The 24,435-nt window shown below is 37.2% G+C and overlaps 1 protein-coding gene across 1 annotated transcript in view; it reads left to right on the top strand.

The window, feature by feature from the left end:
* The window catches only part of LOC114227989 (ABC-type organic anion transporter ABCA8-like), a 56,421-nt gene that overhangs the window by 15,709 nt on the left and 16,277 nt on the right, over positions 1 to 24,435 (top strand). Inside the window, exons 10-28 of the mRNA XM_054709442.1 lie at positions 2,487 to 2,655; positions 4,594 to 4,652; positions 5,382 to 5,492; positions 6,269 to 6,444; positions 6,915 to 7,034; positions 7,278 to 7,416; positions 7,992 to 8,082; positions 8,851 to 8,990; positions 9,213 to 9,332; positions 10,820 to 11,018; positions 12,415 to 12,581; positions 15,027 to 15,160; positions 15,709 to 15,846; positions 16,271 to 16,375; positions 19,051 to 19,224; positions 19,428 to 19,541; positions 22,502 to 22,593; positions 23,477 to 23,597; positions 24,240 to 24,357. Coding sequence (XP_054565417.1) covers positions 2,487 to 2,655; positions 4,594 to 4,652; positions 5,382 to 5,492; positions 6,269 to 6,444; positions 6,915 to 7,034; positions 7,278 to 7,416; positions 7,992 to 8,082; positions 8,851 to 8,990; positions 9,213 to 9,332; positions 10,820 to 11,018; positions 12,415 to 12,581; positions 15,027 to 15,160; positions 15,709 to 15,846; positions 16,271 to 16,375; positions 19,051 to 19,224; positions 19,428 to 19,541; positions 22,502 to 22,593; positions 23,477 to 23,597; positions 24,240 to 24,357 — 2,487 coding nt within the window. The remainder of the gene's footprint in view (positions 1 to 2,486; positions 2,656 to 4,593; positions 4,653 to 5,381; positions 5,493 to 6,268; positions 6,445 to 6,914; positions 7,035 to 7,277; positions 7,417 to 7,991; positions 8,083 to 8,850; positions 8,991 to 9,212; positions 9,333 to 10,819; positions 11,019 to 12,414; positions 12,582 to 15,026; positions 15,161 to 15,708; positions 15,847 to 16,270; positions 16,376 to 19,050; positions 19,225 to 19,427; positions 19,542 to 22,501; positions 22,594 to 23,476; positions 23,598 to 24,239; positions 24,358 to 24,435) is intronic.

Genomic DNA, 24,435 nt, shown 5'->3' with positions numbered 1-24,435 from the left:
TATTTGTTGATCATACTTCAGTAAAGGTGGAAAAATTATGAAAGTCACTAATGGCATAAACTCACAGAGTGGGTAAAAATGCCACCAGTGACTAAAAACTGGTAGAAAGGGAAGAAGGATAGGAAGTGAGACTGAAAACGCACAGCGAGGTCTTCGAGCAGTGACTTGATTGTGCTCTTTTTAGGTAATCCCTCAAGCACAGTAACTACCTCTGCCTTCTAGAAGAGCCCAGAATAATAGATGTCAGGATCTACACTTTTCGGCTCATACATTTTTTTTTTATTGAGGTATTATATGTGTACATATCTTACCATTACCCCCCCCACACCCCACACCCATACATGCCCTCACCCGCCAGAGTTTTGCGTCCATTGTTTATGCTTATATGCATGCATACAAGTCCTTCGTTTGATTTCATAACTCCCCCACCTCTCCCTAACTTTCCCCCTGTAATTTGAAAGTCTGTTTGATGCTTTACTGTCTCTGTATCTATCTTTTTGTTCATCACTTTATAATGTTCTTTACTATCCATAAATGAGTGAGATCATGTGGTATTTTTCTTTCATTGACTGGCTTATTTCACTTAGCATAATGTTCTCCAATTCCATCCAGGTTGCAAATGATGAGAATTCCTTCTTTTTTATGGCAGCATAGTATTCCATTGTGTAGATGTACCACAGTTTTCCGATCCAGTCATCTGCTGATGGGCACCTAGGCTGTTTCCAAATCTTAGCTATTGTAAATTGTGCTGCTATGAACATAGTGGTGCATATATCCTTTCTGATTGGTGTTTCTAGTTTCTTCGGATATATTCCCAGGAGTGGGATTACTGGGTCAAATGGGAGTTCCATTTTCAGTTTTTTGAGGAAACTCCATACTGTTCTCCACAGTGGCTGCACCAGTCTGCATTCCCACCAGCAGTGCACGAGGGTTCCTTTTTCTCCGCATCCTCGCCAACACTTGTCATTGGCTCATACATTTATTATGCAGTTGGAAATATTTGTATCATCCATTCATTAAGACTGAATTTAGCCTGCCTGGTATGGCTCAGTGGTGGAATGTCAACCCATGAACCAAGAGGTCACTGGTTTGATTCCCTGTCAGGGCATTTTTTGGCTGGGTTGTGGGCTTATCTCCAGTAACGGGCCTGTAGGAAGCAGCTAATTGATGTTTCTCTCCCATCGATGTTTCTATCTCTCCCTCTTCCTCACCCCCAACCTCTTTCTCTCTCTCAAAAAAAAAAAAAAAAGACTGAGTTTAAGCCTGAATTTATACAAGTTGACTTTGTTAGAAATTCTTTTAAAGATAAGAAGTATGAATGTTAGGAAGGTAAATTAACTAGATAAAATGATCGAATCATGTATTAATATATCTCATGGCAGAATGTATCCAATTAAGCTACATGCTTTTATTTGCTAGGCTTCCTAATCCAGGGGAAAAGATGGGTACTAACTAATAATATACCTACGACAGGTATGTAGGGAGTATTTGGTATATATTTATTGCATGGATGAATGCCTGAACATGTGAAAAGTACACAGAAGTTTGAAAACCCATCAATATTACACTGGAAGCCAGTTGCAGAATATTAGATAAATATAATTCTTCCATTTCATAATGTCCCTTAACATGTAGGAAAACAGAAGTGATAATTAAGTGCAAATATACTGTGGATTTATTTCCAGAAAGAGGTTCATGGATAAAGTATTCTTACTGCAGATCAAAAATTTGCTTCAGAGGAATGTTATAATTTGAAGTTGAGATAAGGCATAAATACAAATTGGCTTTTGAAATTCCACTCTGTGTTCAATTTCAATAAGTCCTTTTGCCCTGTTCTCTCCCATTCTGTCACTTATTTTTGTTAAATCCTAATCAATCTTTTCTTGGAACTTTTGTTGTTTTTATATGCAATAGTCAGTCCTCAAGTTCTTCCTCCTTTGCCAGTGTTGATAGAGTTCAGCATGCCCAACCTATCTTGCATTTGCCTTGCAATATCTGAGGTTACAGGGGTTCTCAACCTTCCTAATGCCATGACCCTTTAATACAGTTCCTCATGTTGTGGTGACCCCCAACCATAAAATTATTTTCGTTGCTACTTCATAACTGTAATTTTGCTACTGTTATGAATCCTAATGTAAATATCTGTGTTTTCCGATGGTCTTAGGAGACTTCTGTGAAAGGGTCATTCGACTCCCAAAGGGGTCACGACCCACAGGTTGAGAACTGCTGGTAAGAAGAGACTTAACGTTTCTTTAAGTTCCTCCAGAATTTTTTAAAGTCACAGCTTCAGTTTTTCCCAGAGGAACAATAATTATAATAGAGAGATATCTTAGTGATCTTTTTTCTCCTTAAGAAGCTACATGTATTTTTTTGTGTTGACCATGTTTCAAGTTTATTGGCAGAAAGTTTTCATTGCTATGCTGCATTGGGGTGACTCTCTCCCATAACATGGTGATTGACCTAGAATTTGTCTCCTGGCCACATAGATGAATACGGACACCAATACTCACCCTTGTTTTTCCTGAAGTCCTCATTTTGGTCACGACAACATAATGCTGATCATGTGGCCCTTGAAGATGAAATATATTCTGATCCTTCATCTAATGACTCCTTTGAACCAGTGTCTCCAGAATTCCATGGGAAAGAAGCCATCAGGTAACAAGGATGCAGATGGAGAACAGGCCAAAGGATGAGGAGCTAGTAGTTCGCACCTGAAATAAGCCAAGTTCTCTCTGGTGCCCTATAGATGGCTCCCATCGAACAGCATCCATGCTACATTCATCAAAAATTCCTTTACCTTTTTTTGTCTTATATTATTGACATTTACATTCTTTTTTGCTATTTTTTTTTGTTTTATTGGTCATTTAAAAAAATTTTTTTATTGTTCAATTATTAATCTTCTATCTGTTGTCTTCTCCAACCTGAGCCTCAACCTCACTCTTTTCTTTGCCTGAACTCATTTATTCACACATGGCTCCCACCTCATTTATTATATTCCCTATTTTTCTCTCTCAGTTTTTTAAACTTCTCTTTTTTATTTATTGCCCTTTCAAAGAAGATGACAGAGTTGGAAAGAGAAGACCTGAAAATAGTTATAAAGGGAATTGAGGGAGAAGTGCCTTTTAGAATGTGCTTTGTTCAGTGCTAGTAACTTTTATTGTCAAATAAAAAATTAAGAAGAAATTTCTCAACATCCCTGACTATTCAAATTTTATGCATCCATCTGTGTCCAACATATATGTCGGTCTTTCCTGAACTGTCTCAGATTATGCCAGACTACTGAGCTTCTAGAACCATTTCATTTTTTATTTTAATCTGCTTCATATTTATCTTATATTTGTCCTGTGACCTAAACTAGGTTTAATCTCCAGCAGATCAACTGGAAGCAAAGCAGTGACTTTAGTTGATGTGTTTATATGTTTATTTTAATTTTTCTATCTCTTTAGCAGCTCACTCAACTATAAGAACTATGTAGAGTGATGGTAAAATGGGATTAAAACAGAAAGGAGAAAATCTAAACAGTTCAATATGAATGGAACCTGGATTGTTTGATGAATAGATGACAAAATAAGAAACATAAGTTTGATTCAGTTTATGGATATGTACCTGATAAAATAGGTAAAATGCCTAGCATTCCAGATCTATAATAGCACACAGCAGGCTAATTCCATTCCTTTTCTTACCATAATAATCATCATAAACCAATTACCAAGAATCAAGCACTATGCACGCAACACGAAATATTTTACTCATCCTTCAACACAGCCCTAAAGCATCTCATTTATTAGGTTACAAAAGCCAAAATTTACCCAGAATATGTACATTGGCTAAGGTAACAGAGCTACTAAATGTTCTAGCTGGGTTGAGCTCAGTTGGGTAGGACTGTAAAACCCACTGCTCTCACTGTTATGATCTTTGCCTCTCTCCCTTACTCCACCCTGACCTTGACTCAAGATAACCAAAGATACCTCCAATGTGAGTCAGTAGTTCACAATGAGCCCTTCAGGAATGGGTGCCTGTGTTACCTCTTGGTCTAGCTTCTTTGGCTTTGCAGTTTAGAGATGATCCTGGTCTTCAATAGTAATGTCAGGTTCCACCTCAGTCATTGGAATAATATTATCTGGTGAAGTGTTCCAAGCATAGGGAAATATTAAGACTTTGCAGGGGGCTCAGCTGGTGTGGCTCTGTGGTTGAATGTTGATGTATGAACCAGGAGGTCATGGCTCTATTCCCGGTCAGGGTACATGCCCAAGTTGTGGGCTCAGTCTCCAGTGTGGGAGATGCAATAGGCAGATAATCAATGATTCTCTCTCATCATTGATGTTTCTATCTCTCACTCTCTCTCCCTTCTTCTCTGAAATCAATAAAATATATTTTTTTAAAAACTTCGCAGGTGAAGCTAATGTGCAGCCAAGGCTGGGGGAAAATACTCTAGCTGATTCTCACACACAAGCAGGATTGCCAGAGAGTACTATTAATTCCCAGCTCTTGTATGCCCTACGGGGTAGATTCAGAAATCATGTCAGCCAAACCTAGAATTACCAACTGAAGAAAATTGTCATAACTTGAATCCTCTTTTTCTTTCTTTTTTAGAATCAGAAATGTTACAAAAGAATATAAAGGAAAGCCTGATAAAGTAGAAGCTTTGAAAGGTACCATTTAGTTATTATATTGATATTAATTTTCTGATTTTTACTCTTTTTTTTTGCTTGTGGTAAAAAATTACTGGTCATATTTCAGATTTGAAATGAGCTATTTACCCATATGATAAAATTTCCTTTCTAACAATTACTTCAACTATGTAAAAGAAAAAAGTTGATTGTGTTTTCAAATTATATATGTCTTAGAAAGATATACTGTGTCATACTGAGGTAGCCTAAAGCTATTCTGGGTTGTTTTCTACAAACTCAAATTTTTCTTCTGTAATTCTAAACCTATTGTGGATATTGCTATTTTTATTTTTTGCAAAATGTAATGTACGCCAAGGATTTTTATCCACATAACAATTTACTGAACTATTAATCTATCATTTATTGATTAAATTAATATGTTACTATTAGTCAGTAAATATTAACATTCATCTGCCATATGCCAGGCAATATCAATGAATTTAAGAGTATACAAGTAAGATATTTCTTGGTTTTAAAAGAAGTAATTTCAAATTTTCAAAACAGGATGCACATATAAATTTATAAAAGCATATTTTGTTATTTTGAGTTTAACAACCTAATATATTCATATATATAGAAAACATGGCCATTCAAGGAAATAAAAAAACAAATTTTAGCTCCACAATAAATTTGTAGGTTTTTTCCCTACGTTTCTACCTCTTTTCCTTCCTTCCTTTTTTTCTCCCAGCCTTCTTTCTTTTTTCTTCCTAGATCTGGCATTAGACATATATGAAGGCCAAATCACTGCAATACTTGGTCACAGTGGAGCTGGAAAATCAACACTATTAAACATTCTTAGTGGGTTATCTGTTCCCACCAAAGGTAAGAGGGTTCTTTTCTACCAAAGTCAGGCTGACAAATCAACTGTTAATAATAAGTTTTTGTGATCATTAATCACACACACAGATTACCAGGAAAAAATGGAAGTTAATTTATAGTATTCTATAGAGGTATGCAATACTTAATTGATATATATGGAATTTGATTATTTCATGATCATTATTTTCATGGTCCTTTGGCATTCCAACTTGTATCTGTTAGCTTTTGCGTCACAACGAGCATTCCCAAAGTTAATAGCTTAAAATAAAAATGTTTTCTTATTTCTCATGTTTCTGTGGGTTGCCTGGTGGTTTTTCTGTCTGGATTACAATAGCTGGGGGCAGACGCTTTAGCATAGCCTTACTCACACATGTGGGGCTCTAGTTAGCACCACAGCACCTCTCTTTCTACATCCCCCACAAAGCTAGTTAGGGATTCTTCATCTAGTAATGCCCATGACTCCAGAAGCAAAAAGAGGGCAATCCCAGGGTGGAGGCAGTTCACAATCCCTGCTTATACCACATTTGCTAAAATTCCATTTATCATAGAACCACACCTAACTATGAGGGGAGAATATATAGACTACATCTTAATGGAAAAATCTGCAGAAGGGACCTTTCTCCTACCCTATAAACCATACAACTAAAATGAAAGTTCACAATGCCTGAGTTGTATAAACCTTGAAGATAAAACCATGTAATAAATAACTCTATAGTGGCTTTTCATTTAGAAAGATATCTTAAGTATAATCTGATGTTAACTTTTAATCTTTGTTATAGGTTCAGTCACCATGTATAGTAATAAACTTTCAGAAATGGCTGACCTCGAAAATATCAGCAAGCTCACTGGAGTTTGCCCACAGTCCAATGTGCAATTTGACTACCTCACTGTGAGAGAAAATCTCAGACTCTTTGCTAAGATAAAAGGGATTCCACCACAGGAAGTGGAACAAGAGGTACATAAATATATCAGAACTAACGTATTGGTCAAAATGAGAACGTGAAGTCTATTTGCATTGAGTTCTTATGCTTTCATTAAATTATCTTTGAGGAAAGTCATTGTATGAAAGTTGGACCAAAAAAATCTAATTTATCTCAGTTAAATTGTTAACTAACATTTATGTATAATTTATATGCCAAGCATTATCCTTAACTTTAAATATACTAATTCATTTATTTCCCATAACAACTCTATAAGATAGGTGCTATTATTATTCCCATTTTATAGATGTGGAAACTGAGGTTCAAGAGAGCAAGTAATTTGACCAAGACTAGCTAGTTAATGTGGAGTGGTATTCAAATTGAGTCAATCTGGCTCAGAATGCATGCTTTTAACCATTACACTTTGTTGCCTTATATTTATCAATGTAAAAATAAAAAAAGAAAGGAATCTTGTATCATGACACAAATGTTGTCATTTGGTTAGATACAAAGAGTTGTGCTGGAATTGCAAATGGACAGTATTAAAGACATCGTTGCTCAAAACTTAAGTGGTGGACAGAAAAGAAAACTCACCTTTGGGATTGCCATTTTAGGAGATCCTCAGGTAAATAAGATGAGATTTAGAGATGGATTAAAATTTTTTAAATTAAAACTTTTGGTAGTAGTTCCAACCTTTTATTTGCAAAGGACATCTGTGATAAAATATTTATGATGGGACATTATATATAAGAACAAAATCCTAACCACAATGCCCTTTGAAATATAAATAATATGGTTTCAACGTGTTTTCTGGAAGAACTACATACTTTATTGGAAAAATCCTTTTATATACATCCCTCCACTGTAGATTTTCCTATTGGATGAACCAACTGCTGGGTTGGATCCCTTTTCAAGGCATCAAGTGTGGAACGTGCTGAAGGAGCGGAGAATGGGCCGTGTGATCGTGTTCAGTACCCAGTTCATGGATGAGGCTGACATCCTGGCTGGTACGTGCTGGTTTGCTTTAAGCATCACAATGCAGTCTTTATGAGATTTGAGAAATATGGATTATATGCTCAGCAGCTGTATTTTGTAACCTGATCATCCAGCTATATCCAGCCATTGGAACAGCTGGTAATGACTCCCAACCACTTCTGTGTATCTCCTAGGATTTTGTATCCTTTGATTACATGGAGGTATGATCTGCCAGGAAACTCACTTATTTTGAAGAAAGAGTCTATATTCAAAGGCATTGGTCCTTTTACTCGTAATTTGAGGAAATCAACTTGAAATATTCAAACAATTTTATGTTTGATCCATTAAAACGTATAATGTAATGATTTTCTATACACAAAGATTTATCCGCATCACCTCTATGACTGGCTAGAAGGGAAAACAACAGTCTAAAGTATATAAATAAGATTAAAATGTGTCTATTTCAATGGGTCTTTCTGAAGCCCTGTATTTGAAAATATAAAAGCTCTTGAATTAGAATTGGATCATACAGACAATGGCCTATCTTTTTTGGGGAAATAATGGTCAACTTCCTAACAAATTTTCTTTTTTGCTTCTTCCCTTTCAGACAGGAAAGTGTTTCTCTCCAAAGGGAAGCTGAAGTGTGCAGGCTCAAGTCTGTTTCTAAAGAAGAAATGGGGGATTGGGTATCACTTAAGGTGCGGCCACTTGAGGAGGCTGGAGAACCAGAAAGGGGCTAAAGCAAGGCATGATGCTTGAAGCAACACATAGCACACAAGGAAACCTTTGACTATTATATACAGCTATTGATGTATACATATATACACATATACACAAATAAAAATAAGGAGATGTATAGCCAGATATAGAGAGGTTAGATATAAAGATACAGATAGAGATATATGGAGTGTATAGTATGAGCATATGAGTTATTGATTAGCAGATTTTAGAGATTGAGAATATAAGATAACAAAAAAGTTTAGATGAATGTGATATTAAATATATCCACCACACTTATTTTGTAAGAAAGGTATGTATTTAAGGGAACTTTCTCAACTGACATTGTATTTCACAACCTCATCATCTCTCACCCAGGGTTTTAACACAGTCTCTTAAACAGACTCCTTGTTTCTTCTCTTTCCCCTAACCCCTTTTCTTCTCTCTTGTTCTTTCTCTCCTGTCCATCCTCTTCACTTTATTTTATTATTATTTTTAGATAGTAACATATTTTGTTATTTACTGATTGATTCAGAGATAAGAAGCTTAGTATTGTTGTTGTTAAATCTTTTACTATAAGAGGTAGGGATTGTATATAATCGGATTTTTTTTACCTCTTATTTCATGTTTGGATGACCTATTTCTTACATTAGATTTTATTTGATTTTTCTTTGTCTCCTAGAGACAAGTAATTTTCTTCATGCAATTGGAGATGATGTCAAATAACACAGCTCTATTTTTATCACCAGTTTGCAGTTGAATGAAATGTGTGTTCAAGAAAAAATAACATCCATTATTACAAAGCACATCCCTGATGCCAAATTATCAGCAAAAAGTGAAGGAAAACTTGTCTATACATTGCCCTTGGAAAGAACAAATAAATTTCCAGGTAGTGTACAAGAATATCATGAAATGAAATACATAAATGTTATTGATAAAAATAGTATCAATGATAAATACTGTAACTTACATTTATTAAGAGCATACAATGTGTTCAGGTATTTAAAACATGAGGTAAGAATAACTAGACTTTTATCTACAGTGGGAAATATTACATTCTAATTGATACACTATGCTTGTTTTGATTTGCTATTGTGTATGTGTTTTTTAGAACTTTATGAGAATCTTGATCTCCGTCCTGACCTGGGGATTGAGAATTATGGTGTTTCCATGACAACCTTGAATGAGGTGTTCCTGAAACTAGAAGGAAAATCAACTATTAATGATCCAGGTAAATAAAATGTATGAAAATTATCACATAAGTGTATTCATAACACCAGGTCCAGTATCTTCTTCAAGAAGACACCATTCCAGGCCCTGGCTGAGTAGCTCAGTTGCTTAGATCATCATCTCGATACACCAAGATTGCCGGATGGATCTCTAGTCAGGGCACATACAAGAATCAACCAATGAATGCATAAATAAGTGGAACAACACCTCTCTCTCTCTCTCTCTCTCTCTCTCTCTCTCTCTCTCTCTCTCTCCTTCCTCTTCTCTCTAAAAATCAATAAATAAAAAGAAGACACCATTCCAATAACATGATTCAATAACATGATTACTACATGTGGGGTTCCAGGATTAAGGCCATTTTGGACAAGAATATATTAAGGTGAAGTGCATCCCTGTCACTTTTGTTACCTCCACTGCCAGTTTTGCCTTGATATTAAAAATGGCCCATTTTCTTCTACCCAAGGCTCATAGCCCTCATTGTATCCCATTTTCCAAGAGCAATTTCAGACAAAACACTTATTCTAAATCTCTCTCCAAGCACTTTGAATGTGTCATCACGCTGCCTGTTGGTCTCCATGGTTTCTGATGAGAAGTCAGCTCTAGATCTTATTGAGGATTTCTTTGTATGATGAGTTGTTTTTCTCCTGCAGCTTTCTGCCTTTGGCTTTGACAGTTCAACTATCATGTCTTCAGGTGTGGACCTCCTTCTGTTTATCTTATGTGCTGTTTGTTGAGCCTCCTATAGGTGAAGATTAGAGTTTTTCATCACATTTGGGAAGGTTTTAGCCACTATTTCTTCAACTATGCGTTCTGTCCCTTTCTCTCTATATTGAAGCCCAATTCGTCTAATATTAATACAACTAGAGGCCAGATGCACGAAATCCATGCAAGAGTAGGCCTTTGCAGCCCCAGCTTCATCTGGAAGATCATCCGGAAGGTCGTTCTGCTCTTCAGCTGTTTGGTTGATTGGCATATTATGCTTTTATTATTATAGAATGCTTTAATTTTAATGTAAATTGTGACTTTAAAATTTTTTAAACCTGTTTGTGCTTTTAATTTAAAAATCATTTCATATAAACAGCATATAGTTGAATTTTGCTTATTGAAACATTTCTTATAGTGGCATGTTTAGTCCATTATTTTTAAGGTGGTTGTTGCTATAGTTATGTTTAATTTACAGTTAACTCCCTAGTGTGTAGCATGTCAATTTGTAACTTGTTTCTCTAGGTGAGCACCTAAGATAATTGTTTCCTTTACCAAGTTGCCAAGTCACACCTAGGTTCTATGATGATCTTGCATACTTATCTTAACCTCTTTAATATATTGTCTGTGTCCATCTAAGATTTTCTTTCTGGTCCTTTTGTTCAAGTGCCTACAGTGTGAGGGGATGTTATCTGTGATGTCCTTGGTATAACAAATGCCTATAGTAAGCTCAGTAAAGTCCATCCGAAGTAGGTTTTCATGCATTACTTATTTTGTGTTTTGCAGGTATTGCCACATCTGGAGAAGTACAAGCAGAAGAGGCTGGAGACACAGAAAGACTTGTTGAGATGGAACAAGTTCTCTCTTCACTTAGTGAGATGAAAGAAACAGTAGGTGGCATGGCTCTGTGGAGACAGCAAATCCGTGCAATTGCAAGGGTCCGCTTATTAAAGCTAAAGCATGAAAGAAAATCTCTTTTATCACTGTGAGTATCAGAGAGCAGTAGCTTTTGTTCAGTCGATGCATTAAAAAATATTAAGGCCTAAAGACTAGAGAAAACAAACAAAAAATAAAAATACATGTCTGCATCTGCAAAACTGAATAAAGTATAATCCTCAATCTAGTTCATGGGCCTAGTTTTTATCTACTAGCAGACTAGCAAGTGGAATTTATAAGGTCTCAGAACCAATTTTAGGGGGAAAGTTCAATTAATGTTTGTTTTCCTGTAATATTTGCTCTCCAATATTGATTTTTGGAGGTTTTGCCCTTGACCGGATTGGAACACGGGGCCCTTCAGTCTGCAGGCTGACGCTCTCTTAACTGAGCCAAACTGGATAGGGCTATTTGTGCTCCTTTAGATTTTCTATGGCAGGTGAATATCTATGTAGATATTATTTAGAAGTGTCCATATACTAATGTCTCATTTTAGTTGTTATCTCGTCATGCTACTGACTCAGCCTAGAAGTCCTGACTCTCCCATTATGTCCTACTGGCTCTAACCTAGATGTCCTAACTTCCCTGCAGCCTTCTTAAGGGATGGTAGCTCATTCTTCCTATGTACTGTGTGCATAATGGGCACCATCCCTGCTCCTAAGAATCATGTCACCTCTCAGTAGCACCCTGGTGTCCAAGGGATTTTGGCTATCAATCAGTGCCTTGTCTATGAATACATTGATTAGGCATCAAAGAAATAGGATTTTAATAAGTACGTATTAAATAAATAAGTTATGAGAATATGTGACTAGGAGATGAGCATGATTTAATAAAATCTTTAAGCTTAAATTCGCAACATCATATAACTGAGTCTCCAGAGATGCCAGTCCTTCAGCAAGAATTACAACAAGATGTACCATAAAATTAGAAATTAGGAATGGAGAAATGTTTCAGAATAAGATATCATGAAAATATAAGAAAAAATTTTTTCAACTTACTTGAAATGGAGAGCACGGGAAAATAAAGAGTAAAAAATAATTGAAAATGTAACCTGGAGATTCAAGAAACCATGCAGTCATCACAGGACTAAGTGAAGAGGATTAGCCATGAAGAAAATTGAGTATAATGTGTTGGTGAATGAACCCCTTACTGGAATTCCAGGAAGAGGCAGAATCTGGACACAGAGTTAAAGGACACATGTCCCATGATAGTGTACAGGGTGGCTCATGGCCAGAGAGGAACAAGAGAAATGAACAAAAGGATAAATCTACAATTTATCATCTCTAACTTAGAGGTAGGAAAAGGACAGGGTACTCAGTACCTGAGTCAGAGGGCTATATGTTTAGTTTTCATAATTTCTTGATCTCATTCGATTAGAATCTGCCTAGACCATTTTAAAAGGTTAGGGCATGACTGTGCATTCACACTGGCAATTTTCTTCTGTGTAGGCTATTGATTCTAGGAATTGGAATTTTTCCTATTCTGTGGGAGTACATCACCTTGAAAACATATGGTGGCACTTACACATGGGAACTTTCTCCCCATTTATACTTCCTTGCTCCTGGACAACCACCGCATGATCCTCTCACTCAGTTATTAATCATCAATAATACAGGTAATAACGTGGTGAATACTTTGTCTCCAATAGATTCACTGTTCAGAGCATTACTTAGACAACGTAAACATGAGATTAAAAATGAGCTTTTTACTTCTTCAGCAGGTGTTCAAAAACAATTTATGTGGTTTGGGATGATGAATATACGAGCCCAAAATAGAGCAGGAATTAAGAAAGTATTTGTCAAGGAACAATAAATGATCTGATGACATTTTGCGAAATAAAAAGTTTATACCCAAAAACACATTTTAATAGCTTGAGATAGAACTCACATGCCATATTTATTCATTTAAAATGTGCAATTTGATGGTTGTTATTGTAGTCACAGAATCATGTAATCTTCAGTGCAATTCATTTCAGAATATTGTCATCTCAAAAAGAAATCCCATATCATTAGTAATCATTTCCATTCACTCTGCCCCCAGCTCTGATCAATCACAAATTTGTTTTCTATTTCTATGGATTTGCTACTCTAGACATTTAATATGCGTAGGTCCATACACTACATGTATGATCTTTTGTGACTGACTTTTTTCACTTACCATGGTGTTTTCAAGGTTCAACTATATTGTATCAAGTGTCAATACTTCATTTTTTAAATTGTTGAATAATGTTCTATTGAATGAATATACCACATTTTATTATTCATCAGAGGGCTGATATTTTGGTTGTTTTTTTAATAATTGGCAATTATAAATAATGCTGCTATAAACATCCATGTACTAGCTTTTAAGTGAATGTTGTTTTATTCATTTCGTTGTGATATAAACCAAGGAGTAGAATTGTTGTGTTATATAGTGACTATGTTTAGTCTTTTGAGGAACTATCAAACTATTTTTAAAGTGACTGCACTAGCATTTTGTGAGGATTCTAATTTCTACACACAAAAAAGCCAAATTATTAAAAAATAAAATAAAATGCCCCCCAATTGTAGTGCTGAAGTCCTATCTAATTTTCCTAAGTAAAGAAAGCTGTGATATACCTTACAAAGAAAATAGTGTGTTAGATTAGCTTTGTTCAAGCATGCATTATAGTGCTTTTGGCTGTGAGATCAAGGTTAATGAATTAACAATGAATATACAGAAACATACATAAAATAAACAAATGCACTGATTAGTAAAGACCAGAGGCTTACAGAGACCTAAACCTGTGTTTCCCCTATAAGCGCTGATCCAGTATTCACTAATTCAGTGTTTATGATAACTTTCTTGTGATTTTACAGAAGTACATAACTACTGTGAATAATAAGAATCAACTGTAAATGTCTTGCAAATATTTTATTTCATCCTGTAGATTATCTTTTCACTTCGTTATTGGTATCCTTTGAGGCATAATGTTTTAGTTTTTATGAAGTGCAACTTATTTTTTCCCTTGCCTGTGCTTTGGATGATATATTTAAGTAGGTTTTGCCTAATGCAAGATCACAAAAATTTACTCCTATATTTTCTTCAAAGGTTTTTATACTTTTAGTTCTTACATTTGGGTCTGTGGTGCATTTTGAGGTCATTTTTGTGTGTGGTATGAGGAAGGGATGCAACTTCAATAGATATCCAGTTATCTTCCTGGGAAGGTCAGGCCACCAAACTTTCCCATTCCCTTCAGCTTCATGTTGTAGAAGCTTGAGACCACCAGAAATGGGGGGCTGAGAGATCTGGAGCTCTCTTCTTACCCATAAATTAAAAGCTCTAATTTATGGACTAGTGGTTCACAACCATCCTCAACACAGTTCCTCCCTGGAAGACACTATAGACTGGGCTTGAGGAGGTAGAATCCCTGAATCCTTCTCTAACCCATTCAGAGGGGAGCTTTTGTTATGCTAATCAAGGAAGGTATAGGTTGTGAAGGTTTAGGTCTTCATTACAGTTTCTTAGTGTTCTTACACAGATTTAGTAGATTTTTCTTAAATAAATTTCTTTTTTCATTTTCTGTATGTCTTTAAGACAATAAAAAAATTTCAACTTGTTGGGGTTTTTTTAGTAATTTTTACAAATTATGGTTGTTTTTCTGGGGAGAAGGTCCATGGAGCTCTTTACATAGCCATTCAACAAGTGTCTTCCTGTATCAAGAAACATTTTGAAAATCAATTAATAATCTAGTGGTAGTGAAGTGAGATTTAGCCAATTTGGTGATTAATTAGTAGAGATTATCTATGTCATTAAGACCATATTGGTATAGTTATTCATTGAAATCTTCTTGGAATAACATTTATTCCATATGCACCATATAGCAGTGACCATAAGTGAATAAATATATTATAAAGTAAAATCCATAGAAGTGAGTAGATTTTTAAATTCACAGTAGCAGGCATGTTACTATGTGGGAAAATATCCTCACAGTCCATATTACAGTAAATATTACATAAGGCCATGAATTTTTATTTCACTGCACAAGTTGATGTTGATTTGCCTAGTTTTGAGATTCCTAATACAGTAAACTACAATTTAGGGGCAAGCATTGATGACTTTATACATTCTGTGGAGCGTCAGAACATAGCTTTGGAAGTGGATGCATCTGGAAATAGAAGTGGCCTAGATGATCCATCTTATAATGGAGCCATCATAGTGTCTGGTCACAACAAGGTATGCTGGTCTCCACTTAAGAAATTATCCTAAAGGTGTGCAAAGCTAATAAACTATCAGTATACCCTGACCTTCAATTTAGGAAACCAAACTGGAAACAAATACAGGAGTACTGCTTTAATTACTTAGTTAATTGTAGTCATTAGTATGATAAATAATTCATATATCAATCACTGTGTAACAACACAGACTATGTGCATTAGCAAAATAAATACTATACAATACCCACCATCAAGAACATATTTAAGTCCAAAAAATATGTATTTACTCTCAAGGATTTTCTAATACATATATGCTGAAACTTCTGTTTTATTTTTAAACAATGGTAATATTTGATTCTAGCCATAAGCCAAATACCTGGTGTCCTGAAAGCCAGATACAGCCTATATACATGTTTTGGTTTATTTAACACAATGTTTGGTTTTTGTTTGGATTATTTAACCCTATTTTTAAAACACGTTTTTTTTAATTAAAGTGTTGAATTTTTACTTCCTTAGGAAAAAAATGAAGATCTCTGAGAATTTATAACATTGCTTTTTCTATTTTAGAATTACAGTTTTTCATTAGCATGCAATACCAAGAGACTGAATTGCTTCCCAGTTCTAATGGATATTGTGAGTAATGGGCTGCTTAGAATGGTTAAACCATCAGCACGTATCCAAACTGGGAGAAGTACATCTTTGCTGGTAAGTATGTACTCTATGACTCTCCTCCATCAGTCATCTCCCGGGTCCTGGGATTTTATTCTTATTGAGTAAACATCTGCAGGGTAAATTAGTGTTTGGATTCATGCAAGTTCTGTGGCTTTGAAAAATCAATGTAATTTTTTAGAGCTTCAATTTTTTTAAATTTAAATAGAACTAACAAACTATATTTTCAAAGAGAACATGAAGAAATGAAAGTGAAATTGTACTCTCCTGTGACTAGCACTTTCCTTATCCATACATGTGGGTATCAAGCCAAAAATCAAGCTTCAAGACTAGATAGATAGTAAAGAGTTTGGTAACAAAAGGGATGTAAGGCAGGGTTATACATAGGCTGTTTAATATTTTTAAAAATGAATTTCAAATTTGTTCATGCAACTCATTATATTCTTTGCCCTTTCAAAAGGAACTGGAGACTCCACATGGATTCATGATGCCTTCCATGTTCTGGCTGCTTTTGTCATCCAGTTGTGCTCCTTACATTGCCATGAGCAGCATTGATGATTATAAGGTAACGATGAGTAACTGAAACTTCCCTTACTTTGTATGATTGTATGTTGAAGGTAATATAATTACAGGATTTTTCAAGAGGCGATTTATACACGCTTACTTGAGCAGCCAATTCAGACAAAAATCCTAAGTTGTAAAAAATAAAAGGAAGTTTTATAAGTGGAAATATTAATGTATAGATAAATAAATAGAGTCTACAGAATGATTCCAAAATTTATATGAGTATGCAAATAACTGAAAATAAAATGACTTTGAAAAAGAAAAACAAAATTGGAAGATTTATGCTTCTAACTTCAAGGCTTACTACAGTTATCCTATATAATAAAGAGGTAATATGCAAACTGACCATCACTCCAACACACAAGATGGCTGACCCCATGTGGTCAGAGATGCCCACCCCCATTTGGACACAAGATGGCCTCCACAAGATGGCTGGCAGGGAAGGGCAGTTGTGGGCGATCAGGCCAGTAGGGGAGGGCAGTTGGGAGGGACCAGGCCTGCAAGGGAGGGCAGTTGGGGGCAACCACGCCTGCAGGGGAGGACAGTTGGGGGGGACCAGGCCAGCAGGGAAGGGAAGTTAGGGGTTACTATGCCAGCAGGGGAGGGCAGTTAGAGGCAATTGGGCTGGCAGGGGAGCAGTTAGGTGTCGATCAGGCTGGCAGGGGCGTGGTTAGGGGGTGATCAGGCTGGCAGGCAGAAGTGGTTAGGGGCAATCAGGCAGGCAGGTAGGTGAGCGGTTGGGAGCCAGCAGTCCTGGATTGTGAGAGGGATGTCCGACTGCCTGTTTAGTTAAACGGGCAGTTGGACATCCCTCAAGGGGTCCCATATAGGAGAGGGTGCAGGCTGGGCCAGAGGACACCCCACCCCCCGGTGCATGAATTTTGTGCACAGGGGCCTCTAGTAGTAAATAAGAATGTGTTTTGTTAAGTAAGGATAATCATATAAATATATGAAATGGAATGGAATAGACATTTCAGATACAAACCCACACGTATGTCATCAATTGATTTTCAATAAAACTGCCAGGGAATTCAAATGGGGTAAGGTTAGTCTTTTCAGAAAATTGTATTGAAAGAACTTGATACTGTTATGAAAAACATGTTCTTGACACTCAATTCTCACCATATACAAAATTATTTTGAAATAAATCATAGGTCTTCTGGTAGGCAAATATTTCTTAGTTGGGACAGAGGAAGCATAGACCATACAAAATAATATCTTGACTTTCTTCAAAGTTCAAACCTTTTGTTCTTTGTAAAACACCAATCTATAATAATCTATAATAATAAAAGCCTCAGCAACCATCACAACCAAACAGATGACAGAACAGCCTTCTTGGGGCATCTAGGCCAGCAGGGGGATTAGTGAGGGACAACCAAACAACTGAGCAGCAGGCTGCGTGGAGCGACCAGTTCGGCAGGGGTGTTAATGAGGGACAACGAGACGACTGAGCAGCATGCTGTGTGGGGCAACCAGGCCTGTGGGGTGGGGGGCAGTTGGGGGTGACCAGGCTGGTGGGGGGGATAATTGGGGGGCAACCAGGCTGGCAAGGGGAGCAGTAAGGGGCGACCAGGCTGGCAGGGAAGGGCTGTTGAGGGTGATCAGGCCAGCAGGGGAGGGCAGTTGGGTGCAACCAGGCCGCCAGGGAAGGGTTGTTGGGGGCGAGATCAGGCTGGCAGGGGCGGGCCATTGGGGGTGAGATCAGGCCAGCAGGGGAGGGCAGTTGGCAGCAAGATCAGGCTGGCAGGGGAGGGCTGTTGAGGGCGAGATCAGCCAGCAGGGGAGGGCAATTGGGAGCAACCAGGCCGGCAGGGGAGGGTTGTCGGGACGAGATCAGGCCAGCAGGGGAGGGCAATAGGAGGTGAGATCAGGCCAGCAGGGGAGGGCAGTTGGGGGCAAGATCAGGCTGGCAGGGGAGGGCAGTTAGGGGTGATTAGGCAAGCAGAGGCAGTTGAGGGCGAGATCAGGATGGCAGGGGGGGAGCAGTTGGGGGCAAGATCAGGCCGGCAGTGTATGGCATTTAGGGGCAATCAGGCAGGCAGGCAGAGGGGTTAGGGACAATCAGGCGGGAAAGCAGAGGCAGTTAGGGGCGATCAGGCAGGCAGGCAGGTTAGCAGTTAGGAGCCAGCAGTCCCAGATGGCGAGAGGGATGTCTGACTGCTGGTCCCACAGGGAACAGGCCTAAACCAGCAGTCAGACATCCCCCAAGTGGATTGGAGAGAGTGCAGGCGGGACTGAGGGAACCCTCCCCCTGTGTGCACAAATCTCATGCACCAGGCCACTAGTAAACAAATAAAAAGCTGTAGGCTGGGAGAGAAATATTCACAATGCACATACATAACAAAAGATTTGTGTCAACAATATAAAGAGTTCTTACACCCCAGTAATAGAAGCTAACCTAATTTCAAAGATGGGCAAAATATTAAAACAGATGCCTACCAAAGAAGATATGTAGATGGAAAATACTTCCATAAAAAGATGGTTAATATCATGTGTAATCCAGAAAATAACTCCAATGAGATACCTTTACACACCAAATAAAATGAATACATGTTAAAATGACTGACAATACAGAGTTTGTGAGGGTGTCGAGAAACTGGGATTCTCATGCATAATCCATATTTTATGAAACCTGTAATTGAAATAGCATCTGTATTTTTGCTGTCTTCTGCTCAGAACAAAGTGTGGTCCCAGCTTCGGATTTCCGGCCTTTTCCCTTCTGCTTACTGGTTTGGACAGGCGTTGGTGGACGTCCCACTATACTGGCTGATTTTCCTTCTAATATATTTCCTGGAGATCATTTTAAGCCTCAAAGATTCTATATTTAAAGCTGAAAGTCAGGTTATTCAAGTAAGTTACAACAATTATTGAACAAATATCATTGTATGACATAGGTAGAAACTTTGAAGATGCAAACTGTTTTCATTGATATTCACATGGTCATAACTTATTAATAACTATCAGACCTGGTGCTGTGCCGATGTTTTGAATCTAAAATGTTTTCCTAGATTGCATTTGTCTTTAACTAAAATGTAACATCCTGTTTATTTCAGATCCCATGTGCTATTGGATCTTCCACATCCCTTATTTTCTTTACATATGTAATTTCGTTCGTTTTTCGCAAGGGGAAAAAAAATTGTAGCATTTGGTCTTTTGGCTTCTTTGTTGTAAGTACTTTTATTTGAACACATATTTTATACATGTAATGTACAATTCTGGGATAGTACTTTAAATTTGCCCTTGGTAAAATACATTAATATGAGAGTCTAACATATTTAAAGTTTCCCTGCCTTAGATATGGATCCTCTTCAAAATCTGCCTCTTGTCCTCTCCCTGTTTCTACCCTGTCTTTCTTTAAAAGTGGCCACATTTTTTCTCACCATAAAATATTTACCTGAAGGAAACCTGGAAACGATCTGTATTTTCTTTTTACTGAAAAAGAAATAACCCCAAAGATCTCCATGACACTATGCAAACACTGTAACCAGCTTAGTTAAAAGCAGAAGCAACTTCTTCAACTCTCTACTAAGAATTAATTCTATAAAGCGACACTTAATTTATCTAAATTAGGAGGAAAAATATATGTAATCTATAAGCATCTATTCTAATTTCCTGTCATTAACAGTTTAAAACTGAAAGATTGCTCAAAGGTTAAACAGATGAGTAACAATCAATTCCTAAAACAGTGATAAGGCAAAAGTTACCAAGATACCATCCATCTTTAAAAGTCTAACAGCCCTATCTGGTTTGACTCAGTGAATAGAGAGTTGGCCTAGGGACTGAAGGGTCCTGGGTTCAATTCTGGTCAAGGGCACAAGCCCAGGTTATGGGCTTGATCCTCAGTAGGGGGTGTGCAGGAGGCAGCCAATCAATGATTCTCTCTCATCGTTGATGTTTCTATCTCTCTCTCCTTGTCCCTTTCTCTCTGAAATCAATAAAAATGTATTTTAAATTTTTATACTAATAAAAGGGTAATATGCTAAGTAGACTGGTCGTCTTCCGGACGTTATTCCAAACAAAGCCATAGTGGCAGGGCCAAGACAGAGGTGGTTAGGGACAATCAGGCCAGCAGTGGAGAGCAGTTAGGGGGATCAGGCCAGCAGGGGAAAACAGTTAGGGGTGATCAGACAAGCAGGGGAACAGTTATATGCGATCAGGCAGGCAGGCAGTTGAGTGGTTAGGAGCCAGTGGTCCCGGATTGCGGGAGGGATGTCCGACTGCTGGTTTGGGCCCAATCCCAGGCTTTAGTCTGGTCCTAGTCATGGTGAACATAATGGTTGGAACAATGACTGGCATTAAATGATGGGCTGAAGAATTTATTCTATAGCCCTAACCAGGTAGCTCTGTTGATTAGAGCATCATCCAATACGCCCAGGATGTGGGTTTGATACCCAGTCAGGACACATACAAGAATCAACCAGTGAATGGGTGGAAAAACAAATTGATGTTTCTGTCTCTCACTCTCAAGAGACAACATGGAAGCTAATAATTCAGAAAAGAAATATGATCACAGATACACTTTTAGGAAGAATATCCTGGAAACCATAGAAGTGATGGTTTGTAACAGAGAGAAATTAGAAGTACAGAAATTTTTAGGAAGGCATTACAGTAGTTGAGAAGAAAAAGTCTGAGGTCAGACATTCTTATAACTTTCTCTTCTCTCTGAATGTTGTATTTTAGTACTTCTATTAAGCCACTCCAGGTTTTTAAATGCTTATATTTCTCCATTGGTATAGTCTCCTTTCATTGTTGCTTTATTCCTATTAGATATCTTTTTTAAAATAGATATTTTTATTGATTTCAGAGAGGATCAAGCCAGCAACCTGGGCATGTGCCCAGACTGGGAATTGAACCGTTACCTCCTGTTCATAGGTCAGATGCTCAACCACTGAGGAACAACGGCTGGACATTCCCATTAGAATTCAATTTCAGTTTTTACCTATGATTATGGCTTATACACCATTTTGAATTTTACCTCCCAAAATAATATACACTACCTTTTTTCCTTTTCTATATTTAAAATGCTCTCCATATTAGATCCTTGATTTACCCAGGAGGTCTCCTTCATGATCCTCCGGGCCAAATGGAGATACGCTAATTTCACCTTGGTTTTCGGGGTGGGAATGGAAGTTAGGAATATCTCCAAGATGAGGATCTTAACCTGGAGCATCTATTGATGTTCAGAGTGGTTAATATGCTTTGTTTTTTTCTTTTTAGATGACGTTTTTCTGTGCGGTCATATTTCTGATAGAATTGCCTGGATATAATTCACTGTTTTTCATGAACTTTTTAATACCGCACATCACATTAGTTGGCTGTATGCTCTCACCTTTTTATGTAAGTAATGCCACCATCTGCTCCATGTCCTGGAACTCACAACCAATGGTGAAAGCTTTGCTTAGGGCTGGGACTCTGCAACATGTTCAGTATGTGTGACATTTGAAGATTTCTACTTCATGCTTCCAACTGAATCTCTCTCCAGATAGGACAATATGCTCCAGCTGAACTGTGATAGAATAGTTGACCCTCGTTGATGGGTGGGGAGGAAGAATAATGGGTGGGGAGGAATAAAGCAGGCTTTATACTCACAATACAAAAATTTTCGTATTTAACTATTGTCTTTCTTTTTGCAGCTTTGGTTGTTTTCTTCATTTGAAGGAGAGACCTTTGTGATATTCCTAGTTGTAAGAACACATTCTTCTTTAAAATTTATCTTGTATTTTACTAACTAAACTAGTTTAATTCCTGTAAACACAATGGAACTTTTTATTAATGTGGATATATAGGTATTTGTAGCCCATAGAGATAAAATATTTGTAAAAATAGAACATTTTTTATAAAAATCAACTAACCAGATAATATGCCTCCCAATTTTTAAGGACACTGTATAATTATTACAGGAAATTATTTAAAGTGATGGTATCATACAATTGAATTTGTTTCCTATGTTTCTGTAAATAAGATTGAGAGTAAATTTGCTAGTTTCACAGTTTGAAAAATAGATTATTGGAAATTGGTAATGATTTTGCCAAATGCATCTTTGTAGAAGTCCAATTATTCCTAACTCACTTTTAATATGAAATGATTTTCTATTAGTGTTTCTAATTATGCACTTCTTTATTCCCAGACTTTCCTTCAACTTATCACCTTGATTTTTATTCTTCGATGTCTGGAATGGAAGTTTGGGAAGATATCAATGAGAAAGGATCCCTTCTTTCGGTCTGGAGAAATGGAATTTGATTCTTTCATTTCAGTGATCACTGTTTTAAAATATTTTATGCATAAATTAATCCATTAACAAAGAAAGGCTAAGAACTAGAAGGGGCTGGGGTAGGAACCATGTGTCAATAAAAATAATAGAGATATAGGTACCTAAATCAAATATTATAAATAGTGGATCAAAAAGACCTAAAACATTGAATATTAAAGGACTCTGTCTGACACTGTGCAGTGGAACACTAGGGGAAGTTACATTCAGCTCATTCAGTTTAAATAGCACTTAATTTGATTAGATTGACAGTGACTACGGAATGCTGTGGGTCCAGAATGGAAGAATAGAATGATCAATAGGTCAAAGACAACAATAGCTGTGCTCTTTTCCTGTCATAGTGAGAAGTCCAGCTGGTGGACCATAGACTGGTTCAGTTATTCATGGCACTTAAAAGCTGAGACTGTTCCCATCATTCAATGATGCAACCATAAGCATCTTACTCCCCATCAGTTTCATTGATAACTCTTACAGATAGTTGCATGGGAGACTTCCAAGATACAAGAAGACTTTTTAAAAAGTCTTCTAAGATCAGTATGAGAGATTTAGGTTGAAGGAAGAGAGAATAGAAGGAAGAGAGTATGAGGAACAGAGTTAGAATGGAGGAAAATTAGTGAATCTGACACATACTCCAAAGAAATGGCTAACCTTAATAGGAGATCAAGCATCTTATTTGCATTTGAAGGGGGGGTGGAGATTTCACTATATTGAAGAGAGATTATGATGGATTATTAATCACCTAGTCTACTCAAGTATAAGATTTAAAGAATGCAGTGTTTTTGATACGAGGATAAAAACACAAAATCAATTATTAATGGATGCTTTTGACTCCAGAATTTCTCCAAGAAGCAGCGATGTACACCAAAATCCAGAGAAACCCGGGGGGGAGGATGAAGATGTCCAGATGGAAAGAGTGCGAACAGAAAATGCTTTGAATTCCACAAACTTTGATGAGGTAAAAACATACAAAGTAGTTATTTCATCAAATAACACAAATGAATAAAAGCAGGAAGCGTCTAATTCTCAAATGATTTTGCATTTCTCTAATTCATACAAATGAGGATCATAACTTTATTTTAGAAGGTAGTCATAATTTTTACATCTAAATGAGCACAGATTAAAAAGTCATTTTAACTCACTTTGTCTTTCATAGAAAATAAATTTTTAAATGGAGTGAAATTGAAATTTCTGAAGCCAAGAAAGAATTTGTGAATTTTAGAAACTGAGCAAAGTGACCCCAATCACTGCTTCTTGGAGAAAGTAGACTGTACAAAATGCAGGGCAAAGTCAAGTCCACAGTGTGTTGTTTGTCCTTTGAGGGTGATTTGGTGATTGCTTCTCCAAGTCTCTGCTTGTGTTCTGAGAGATGGGCTGGCTGCATTAAATAATGAGTTCCGGTGTGAGTGCCCTTGTAGGAGAGGGAAACGTAAGTGCTAAGAGAGGAGAATGGCCCATAGAGGAGAATGGTGTCGTCTAGTAGAAAGTCTTCCTGGAGGCATGGCTTGTGCAGTCAGGGGCCAGCCCAGTGGGAGGATACAGCTTGTTGAAGGTCAATGGAGAGTCTGAAGGTCTGACGTGATATACCTGTCACTTACAGAAACCAGCCATTATTGCCAGCTGTCTACGCAAGGAGTACACAGTGAAGAGAAAACACTGCTTTTCCAAGAAGAAGAAGAAAATCGCCACAAGAAATGTCTCTTTCTGTGTCAGAAAAGGTTGGACAGGGAGACTCTCCCACTGTTGGCTCGGAGCCCTCCTTCGAGCTCTGTGGTTCTTGATGAGAATCATTCTGT

Source organism: Eptesicus fuscus, chromosome 20 (assembly GCF_027574615.1).
Source record: "Eptesicus fuscus isolate TK198812 chromosome 20, DD_ASM_mEF_20220401, whole genome shotgun sequence".
Classification (NCBI taxonomy): Eukaryota; Metazoa; Chordata; class Mammalia; order Chiroptera; family Vespertilionidae; genus Eptesicus; species Eptesicus fuscus.
Note: the sequence above shows the minus strand (reverse complement) of the source record. Positions and strands in the feature narration are given on the sequence as shown.